Source organism: Aotus nancymaae, unplaced genomic scaffold (assembly GCF_030222135.1).
Source record: "Aotus nancymaae isolate 86718 unplaced genomic scaffold, 86718_ANA_hifiasm-v0.15.2.pri h1tg000076l, whole genome shotgun sequence".
NCBI classification, from domain to species: Eukaryota; Metazoa; Chordata; class Mammalia; order Primates; family Aotidae; genus Aotus; species Aotus nancymaae.
The window spans coordinates 25,035,516-25,045,532 of NW_026988491.1; the positions used below are offsets into that span (position 1 = coordinate 25,035,516).

The window sequence follows — 10,017 nt, forward strand, 5'->3', positions numbered from 1 at the left end:
GAGCTGGCATTGTCCCTGCTGTCTCTGACACCCAGACACTCAAACATCTGGGCTGAGTCTTAGAGTCCTTAGTGGGAAAACAGACCTGTTAGATGCAACACTGGAGACAGCCCTGCCATATCAGTTCATCTTTACACCATTCTGTTAGCTGGACCATAACAGAATCCCCATGTTCCAGATAGTGAAACTGAGGTACCAGAGAGTTTCCTTGCAGACAGAAAACGGTGGTCTGCCTGACCGTGAGCCATGCTCTCTGCCTGCTGTAATCTGTTGTCAGACCCCTTCTGATGATGTGCAATGGGTTTTTTGCCCAACAATCCCCCTCCACAGAAGTGGCAGGTGTGTGTATTACACAGCACAGACTCACCCCCCTTGTTTACTGGTCATGTGTGTCATAAGTAGCACCCAGTGCCACCCGAGTGGCCCACCTGCATCGAGCCACCCCCGGTTTGCTTTTTCTTCTCAGTTTGCCTGTGTTACCTTCCGTTCTGGCTCATTCTTGCTTCCACCCTCTTGTGCTCCTTCTTGTCCTCAGGCCTGGGCTAAACTACAGCCATCTGAAAGGGCCCCTCTGCCCATCCTGGGCCCTTTGCTTCTGGTGCTTCTGGCTGCAGGCAGTGGGGCGGAGCACAGCACACTTGGTGATGTCTGATTCCAGTCCTGTTTCAGATCTGGCCCTTTGTGTGCCCACCATGGCCGCTGTCGGCTCTTGTCCTGCAGCCTGCAGTGGCCGGAGTCTGGTACTCACTCCTCACTTTGGGATAAAACTGCTGGTGGAACTGTCTGACAGGGAAATGTCTGAAGTGTGGGAAGTTCTGACATCTAGGTATGGCTGCTTCCTTCGCAGGGCCAGTCCTGGCAGAGGTGCTGGGTCACCCTCAGGGCCGTACCCTGAGCCGTGTCTCCAGTCCCTTGTGTTCCTGCAGTGCCTGTCTCCCGGGCCCATCCTCCATCTCCCTGACCGACACCACAAGGAAGGAAATGCCCCTTCCCACCCCCTCCTCCGCGATGGCTCATTCCTGATGTTCTTTAGCCACAAGCTGTTCTGTGGCCTGAGAATTTTCTGGGCAAGTTAAGCTGTCCTGTATGTCACGGAACTAAAGCTCAGTAACCTGTGGAAAAATGATCAGCTCTGGGGCCACCTTTGATTTTCAGGGGAAGCTGGAGGATGTGGCACTTTCATGCTGCCTCTGGAAGGTCCAGGACCTTTGGCCTTCTGCATCCTTGATCCCGGACTGTCTGCCTGCTCTGTGCTCCCAGCTCCAAGTCTAGCCCTGCTGGACAGATCATTCATCTGCCCAGAGCCCCTCCTGTGTCTCTGGGCCCCACAGCTGACTCTGAGGCTGCATTTGGGCATGATTTCAAACCTGATTCTGAGCCCCAAAACTGGCCATGGGTGCCCCAACTGTCTGAGGCTCACACTTGTCTCTCAGACCCTGGCTCCACGTCTGGCTCTAAACTCAATTTTTTTTTTCCAGGCCCCATGCTTGGGTCTGAATCCCATATGGGGTCTGAGGTCCACAGCAATGCTCACTTCTGCCTTGGCTCTTAGCTTTACATCTGACTCTCACATCTGGTTTTGTAGGTAAAGTTCATGGCAAAATAGCTTTGGAAACACAAGTTAAAGAGGTTCTTTGCTGCAGTACTTTGGTAAGCAAGCTTGCGTGGAGGAGGGCACTGTGTGCCATGGTCTCCAGACCCATTAGTCAGTTACTAGATCCCACAGAAAACCCACGTTCCTCGAAATGGTCAGGAAACCTTGCCCTGGTGGCTTGCTACAGACCCTGCCTGCTAATATACCTGTCAGTGATCTGGACAAAGCACTGTGTGCTTAGCTGATCACACACACCAGCAGGGCCTGCTCTTCTGAAACCCAGACTGAGTGTGTGATGTACCTGCCAGTGGGGGCCCCTGCCGGCCACATGCAGTTGGGGCAGGTGTGCTCCCAGGATCCCTGAACCCTGTTTGGGGAGTAGGAAGGAGGTCCAGAAGGGAGGGGTCATAGGACACTGGGGCCATCAGGGCTGGTGCTGGGAATAGGCGGGGTATTGGGAGCAAGACATGTTACCACAGAGGACGCACTGGAAGCTGCAGAGCCCATGTCTGGTTTTGTGCTCTTATGAAGCCCCAGTTTGCAAAAGGCCACAGGCCTAGACTTGGCCCATGTGAGTGCAGTGGCCGAAGGCCTGAGGCAGTAGCCAGGGCCAGAGTGTGGACATTTTCCTTCCTGTTGGTCCCAGTGGGCTGAGTTGGGCATGCCTGGCAGAGACACGTCCTGCTGCTTTTGCGTGATGTTGTGTCAGTGCATCTTGTATACCTGGCTTTGTGCTAGGTACCAGGAGTCAAGGAGGGAGAACTGTTAAGAAGTGGAGTTAAGGGCCTCAGCCCATGAATGGTCTGCATCCAGAAATTGCTAGGGGTAAAGAGGAGGTCTGGGTTGGTGTTAGGAGTTGGTCACTGGCTGGTGGCTCCCAGGCTCTGTGTGTGGCAAGGACAGTGTGCTGTTCACTGAGTTGGGGATGAAGGGACACGTGTGGATATCTCAGTAGAGGTACTGAACTCATCAGAGACTGACTGGGTCTCACATGTAGCATTCCTGGGCGCATTGGCCGTAGCAAAGGGTGTGAGAAAGTTTCTCCCTAGGAGAAACTGCAAACTAAGAAGAGGGGAGCTCTGAAAATCCACCTAGTAAGGCAAAGGTCTAGGAAAGGATGTCTCAAAGGGAAACAGATGAACAGGTCAGCAGTGGGGTCTTGCTGATGGCTTGGGCAACTGCAGGGAGAGGGGGTTACCACCGAGGATGCACCAGAAGTTTCAGAGCCCATGTCTGCTTTTGGAGTGGTCTGGAGTGGGAAGAGTGTGGCAAGGCCAGATCTCTCTCACTGGCCGAGAGTCACTGGGAAACAGTGAGACAGTGCAGGATTCAAATATAGGTGGAAAGACCTGGGGGCCATGGGGGCCCCAGCATGAGCTGGACTCAGCCTCTTCAGGGTGGCTGCTGGAGGTGTTCGTGGGTGATGGTGCCTGGTGAGGTATCATGTGTTAGAGGGTGGGTGGCCTAGAAGCTCTTTGGGAGGCTGGCAGGTGCTGGGCTGTAGCTGTTTCGTGGCCGGAGCCTGGCCAGGGAGGTGGCCAGACAGCTGAGAGTGACAGTGGGTATGCAGAGATGCCATGGAAACATGGAAGTCAGACATGGACACTGCTCGGGTTTGTGTCCTGGGGATGGGGTGGGCAGTACCCTGTTCCCCAAGAGAAAGAGGGGAAGCAGACACCTGGGCCATGGGTGACCCCAGGCCCCTCCCTCCTGTGCCCTGGGGCCTTTGGAGGGCACAGCCTTCCTTGGGTGTTTCTTCTTGGCCTGACATCTCTAGCATGCTTTGGGAGGTGGGAGCAATGTGACTTGGCTCTCCCCCACTCACAGCCTGATGGAGCCTGGCCCCACATCTCTTGCCCTCGGGCCCCTGGCTCCGTGAGTGCCTCCGGAGCCAGCCTGCCCTCAGACCAGGTCTTCAGCTCAGTCCCTGCCAGTACTACCCAGACAGGCACAACTCTGCTCTGCCCAGCTTGGACCTCCTGGAGCCCAGACCCTGCTCTGGGCTCCAGTTGAGCCTCCTGGCTGCGCTGCCTGCGCCTGCCCTGTGCCTCTGCCTTCACTGCTGTGGTCCTGCAACTCATCAGTGTGCTTCAGTCACACCTGAGACTCCAGGTACACCTGATATCGCAACTCCATTGAAAGCTACGTCTTGGGGCAGGGGCAGGGGCAGGGGCAGGGCCAGGGCTGGGGCAGGTGTCCATCCTGTGATGCAGGTCCCCAAGCCAGGGTCACTGTGTCAGGGCTGGGGGTGGAGGCCAGGTGCATATTCCTGGTCCTGCTCCTCTCTGGGTGTCCACAGTCAGGTCCCTCAAGAGTAAACCCCCTCCAGCAGTCACCACCACCTGGGCACCCACCCCGAGTGGACCCCCCCGACCCAACACCACCTGACACCTCCCCTCGGGAATCCCCCCCAACCCTGGCTGCCACCCCACCTTGGCCCACTGCGCAGATGGATCCATGGAGGCCAGGTCGGGTGGGAGCAAAGACAGCTTATTCTGGTGGTTGGTGCCTGTGCTGAGGCCCACCTCACGTGTTCTTGAAGCCCCTTTCTGTTGGGTGTCACAGTGTGGCCTCTTCAGGAAGCTCTGCTCTGGATCTGAGCAGCTGGGAGAAGGCAGTAGGGACAGAGGCTGAGAAAAGGACAGAAATGAAGTCCAGTGGGAGAGAGAGAGCTCAGATCTCCACAGAGGGCTGACCTCCCACAGGTGGGAGACAAGAGACAAAATGTGCTTTAAGGGGAGCCCCACGCCTGTGTGGGACAGGCAGTGGTGATGCTGGATGGTGAGGACAGCACAGAGGTCGGAGGCGGGGGAACTCAGCCTGGGCAGGGGCAGGGAGATGGGGTGGGATGGCTGCTGGAGAGGGGATGGCCAGAGAGGATGTCAGGGGCTCAGCACCCCCAGGCACCAGGCACCTGCCAGGCACTGCAGCCATGCCTGTGGTTCACCTGCACTTGGAGACCCTCGCACAGGCGCTAATCCTCTGCCAGCACCTCCAGCTTTGTCCCTCCCCCAGCAGCTGGGCCCTCTGCACCTGAGTTCCTCCCTCCACACCTGGCTGCCCATCGTGTGGTTGCAGCTGTGGGCCGCGTGGGCCTGGCTGGCTAACTCTCTCTCTCATTGCTCTCTCCTGCCCATCTGCATGTGGCTGCTCTGTCGAGCTGCGCCGTGGTCCCGAGCGCCGGCTGTGTAAGTGAGCATGCCCATCCCATGCCTCTTGCCATCCCCATGCTGTGCCTGTCTGCCTGGGTCTCTGCTCTGCGTGGCTGTGAGGGGCCCTGGTGCCACTGACAGACCCTTGAGGCTTCCCCTGACACAGTGGGGACAGGGATGGGAACAGGCGGACATGGGAGTGGGTTTCATTTGGAGTTGTCACCCTGGGTAGGCCTCCCACCACGGCAGAGCTGAGGAGGGGCTAGAGCTCTAGGGTCCTGTCAGGTGAGGCTGGGAAGAGAGCCACCATCATCGGTCCTTGCGTGGGTGTGTGTGCGCGTGCATGCATGCGCGAGTGTTGCGTGTCTGCGTGTGTGTGCTGCCACTGCAGCCTGTCTAGCATGTGTGGGCACCGTTGCTGCTGCTGTGTGCCGTCTGTGCAGGAAGCTGCCTCTATGTTGTGGGTGCGCACGGCCTCACACCTGCCCTGCATGTGCTGTTGCTCCATATGGGCATGAGCCCTGCCTGGTGTCTGTCTCCTGTGTCACGGACCTGTTCAACTTCGTGCTGCTGCTCCCAGCCTTTCTCACGACTCAGCTGTTCCTGGATCTAGCCCAGGGTCCCCTGGGTCTCCTCATGAGAGCAGAGCTGTCGGGGTGGGGTGGGGGGGTGAAGGGTACTGCCCAAGTCTTACCGTCCAGGGCATCTGTGGATCCCGCCGTGCCCAGAGCGTGTCTTGGAGGCTGGCAGGAGGGAGAAGCCAGCCTTTTGCCATGAGAGGCTGTCTTTTCTTTGGTGGGCTGCACTTGGAGCCTGGATGGGGTGGAGGAGGCCACCAGTCATTCCTCATATTCCAGCCAGCCACTAGCTCTGGTCCCAGGGGCCAAACAAAAGGGCCAGGGTAACCACAGGATCCCACCCTTATTTCTTCCTCTGGCCGGGCTACTCCCGCCAGCCCCAGCCCCTTTCCTCCTGGACCCTGCCCGCTCCCCTCCGCCTGCCCCCCTTGGCTGTGCGCCCCTCACCTGGCGTGACCCCTCTCCCTCCGCAGGCTCTTCAGCAGCCTCGGTGAGCTGAGCTCCATTTCAGCGCAGCGCAGCCCCGGGGGCCCGGGCGGCGGGGCCTCCTACTCGGTGAGGCCCAGCGGCCGCTACCCCGTGGCGCGACGCGCCCCGAGCCCTGTGAAGCCCGCGTCGCTGGAGCGGGTGGAGGGGCTGGGGGCGGGCGCGGGGGGCGCAGGGCGGCCCTTCGGCCTCACGCCCCCCACCATCCTCAAGTCGTCCAGCCTCTCCATCCCGCACGAGCCCAAGGAGGTGCGCTTCGTGGTGCGCAGCGTGAGCGCACGCAGCCGCTCCCCCTCGCCGTCGCCGCTGCCCTCGCCCGCGTCCGGCCCCGGCCCCGGCGCCCCCGGCCCGCGCCGGCCCTTCCAGCAGAAGCCGCTGCAACTCTGGAGCAAGTTCGACGTGGGCGACTGGCTGGAGAGCATCCACCTGGGCGAGCACCGCGACCGCTTCGAGGACCATGAGATCGAAGGCGCGCACCTCCCCGCGCTCACTAAGGACGACTTCGTGGAGCTGGGCGTCACGCGCGTGGGCCACCGCATGAACATCGAGCGCGCGCTCAGGCAGCTGGACGGCAGCTGACGCCCCACCCCTGCTCCCGCCCCGGCCGCGCCCTGCCGGCAGGGCCCTCCACCCCCACCCCGGGCCGCGGGCTCGGCCTGCCCCTTCCGACAGCGCCCGGGCCAGGAATGTTGCATGAATCGTCCTGTTTGCTGTTGCTCGGAGACTCGCCCTGTACATTGCTTAGTGCCCTCACCGGCCGCCCAGCCCACCCAGCACACAGTCAGGAAGGGCGTGGACCAGGGAGGCTGGGGCGGGAGGGGCCGGAGGTGGGGTGCTCGAGCCTGACCACCTCCTTCACAGCTCCTGGAGGCCCTTCTCCCAGAGGGGGAACCTAGTCCAGCATGCGAGGTCAGGACCCGCCTTGGTGACTCGGGGGGAGGGGGGAGACATTGGGATTCTCGATGGGGGCCGAGGAGCCCCCCTGTTTTGCATATTTTAATCCACTTTATATTTGGAACGAGAAAAGGAACAAATATCTCTGTCCGTAATAGTTTCCTCCCCCTCCCTTCTACTTCCACTGGTCCCACTGCAGCCGCCCAGTCTTCCATCTCCGGCCCTCACTGCCACTGCCACCCCACACGGGGCAGGGGACGCTCCAGCTGGTCTGGGGTTGGCCAGGGCCCTAGTGGCCCGCCCTGGGGCCCCAGCTCGGCCCCTCCCCTCGCTGAGCTCTAGTGTGCCCCACCGACCCTTCAGGTGCTGCTCGTGGCGGGAGGGGCGGCAGGCCGCGGGTCCTGCTGTGCACCCGCGGGACCAGCCGGCCTGGGAGACCATCGGCCGAGGGGGGGGCTGAGGGCAGGGCCCTGCCGCTCCACCGCAGCCATCTTCCTCACAGGGTCTCTCCCCAAGGATGGGGCCAGCCTGGTCCCCATGCTCTTGGGCAACTACAGCAGAGAAGCCTCCCTGCCTTGGACCCCAAAGTCTCCTGTCCTGCTCTGTGTGTGTGGGTGAAACTGGGTGCGTCTGAGCATGTGGGAGCCATGTGTGTGCCTGATTACCGAGTGGCCCCGGAGCCGCTCTGGACTAGTGTGGGGCTGTGGAGGCGTGCACAGGGTGCGTGCATGGGGTGTGCCTGTGAAAGCACCCTGTCTCCTCTTCCAAAGAAAGTCAGAGGCCATCCTGCACCCTGGGTCCTCCTGTTTGCCCAGCCTGTCCTTTCAGAGCCTCACCCAGCCTGAGCGGGGTTCCCTGGTGAATCCCTGCTGCTTGGGAAGCCCCAAGGGCCCCTTGGAGGCAGCGCCCCCACCTCGGGCTTCTGAGGGGATCATTGGGGGACCCCTAGAGTCAAGCCACCACAGGCCCTGGGGAGAGTCAAAGACCTCCCCACCCCAAGGGTGCCCAGCCCCCCACACTGTGACTCCTCACACTCAGCAATGACCTGTGGGGTGGGGGCCCTGGGATGTTTTTAAACCTAGGGTTTGGAGTCTGGACTAAGCTCCATCCACGTCACTCACAAGTTTCTGTTTATATTTCTAGCTTTTTTTAATAAAATAAAAAAAAAAAACAGAAAACAGAAGTTTTCACAACCCAGGGGCCTGGCACGCCGGTCTGTGCCTGCCCGCCCCACCCTGGCCCACCGGCCCCACTCCCTGGGAGCAGAGTCACACCCACTCACCTTTCCGCCAACAGTCCAGGTCACACAGCAGCAGTCAATGTAACAGACTGCCACATACACACTCGGTCTCACACTCACCTGTGGGTTTTGGTTCCGTTCAATTTGGGTTTTTAACTTTACAGGGTCAGTTCCGCTTCACCCTCCTTTTGTATGGAGTTCCATCCAGGGGGTTTCACCCCCTGCTCCAGTCCTGAGGCCTCCTGACCCTGACGTTGTGATACACCCCACAGAGATCTATGTTTCTTATATTATTATTATTGATAATAATTATTATAATATTATTATGTAATAAATTTATAAGAAATGAAACCATGTCTCAGTTGCCTGCTTGAGGGGATATTTGTCTTTGTCCCTCATACAGGCCACATAAACATCCCCAGCCTTGACCACACGCCCGGGTGACTTCTGGATCCCCACCTTTGACCTCTGTGCCTAGGCACCTGGCGTCTTCCAGCATCTTCCTCGAGTCTGCTGGTACTCGGCCTGTGCCTTCTGCACCGAAGGCATTTTCTCCGTTCACCAGCTCACTGAGTAGCACCTCCCAGGCTGGAGGCCACGTGTCCTCCGTGACCCCTGCCGCATTTTAAACCTAGGGTTTAAGACCTGCTCCCTCCAGTGTCCAGTTGTGTTTAAATTCTCCTGCTCTGATCCTGGAACCCCCTCACATCGCTCCCAACTGTCCTACCCATGGCTGCTGACCAAATTCAGGCCTCACTCCTTCCCTGCTGATTCATGGTTTTCTGTTTCCATTTCTGCCCTCTGCTCACAAACAGCCTGTCTGTAAATGCAGCTGATGAATGGACCCTGTGGGCCAGTCCAGCCCGGCCAGTGCTGCCATGGCCCTGCCAGCATCCCCTGCTCCCTCCCCACGAACACATGTTGCTTGCCAGTCTCACCCCACCTCTCGTAGTCTCTGAGCCACCATGACACGTTAGGGTTCTGTCTCACACACGCCCTCCTCCTTCTGCCTGGATCACCCATTCTTTGCCTGCATCAAGCATACATAGCTTGGAGGCTGATCTCTAGATCCTGTCTTCCAGGAAATCTTCCCTGGCCCGCCGCCCTCCCCAGAGTCCGAGTTAGATGTTAGGCTCTGCATCTGCACAGCCCTAGTACTATCTCAAATTAGAGCACCCACCTCGGGTTGGGTGGCACCTGGTGGGGGTGGCCAGCCCACAAGAGGGGCAGAGGCCCCTTGCTGAATGGAAGGAGGTGGTGAGCTACGTCTTGAAGGGAGAACAGCAAGGTGAGTGGGCAAAGGCGATCAAAGGGAGCCATGAGAAAGTAGAGGGCACAGGACCCAGGACTGGGAGAGGGCCAGGGGCTGCAGAGGTGTGACATCCCCAAGCGGGGAGAGTTGCTGACAGGCGGGGCAGTGGTGTCAGAAGCTGGACACACCAGGTTGAGGTGGTCCATGCATATGACAGAATGACAACTGCACACCTTGACTCTGAGGTTAACCCTAGCCAGGGGTGGAGCCGGTGGCACTGTGGAGAAGTGGCCCTAGCCCCAGACTCTGAGTCTCTGTGGAGATCCAGGGCTCCATGTGAAGCCCAGGGAGCCCCACCTTCCCACTGCCACACACTCAGGACCAGAGAGAGTCGGGCCCCCCAACTGCCCCCACACACTCAGACCCTTGCAGGGCCCCCTGCTTGACCTCCCTTGCAGCCCTTTCCTTACGATGGCCTCAGTTTCTAATCTGAAAATGAAATGAAACACTCCAGTATGGCAGTAGAAACTTCAGAATATTCATATAGGTAAAATACAACCTCTTGACATTCAGGTAGAAGATGTGAGACCTCCTGATTTTCAGGTAGAGAAGATGTGACAAGGTGACACTTGGGTAGTGCAGATGAGAATTTTTTTTTTTTTTTTTTAACCAGGAACATGTGCACTTTATTGAATGTGACTGTAGAAAAGCGTGTGAGGGTAAAGGGCTGATACAGGACTCGGCTGGGGGCAGGGTGAGGAACGGAAGCCGGAGTACGTGGGAGACAGGTCACAGGCAGAGCCCCTGGCCAGGGTGATTCC

The 10,017-nt window shown here is 58.9% G+C and overlaps 1 protein-coding gene across 1 annotated transcript in view; it reads left to right on the forward strand.

Moving 5' to 3' along the window:
* Window positions 1-6,396, forward strand: part of SHANK3 (SH3 and multiple ankyrin repeat domains 3) — a 53,974-nt gene extending 47,578 nt beyond the window's left edge. Inside the window, exon 22 of the mRNA XM_064368287.1 lies at window positions 5,798-6,396. Within this exon, the coding sequence (XP_064224357.1) occupies window positions 5,798-6,389 (592 nt within the window). The 3' untranslated portion in view covers window positions 6,390-6,396. The remainder of the gene's footprint in view (window positions 1-5,797) is intronic.
* The last annotated feature ends 3,621 nt before the right edge of the window (window positions 6,397-10,017 follow it).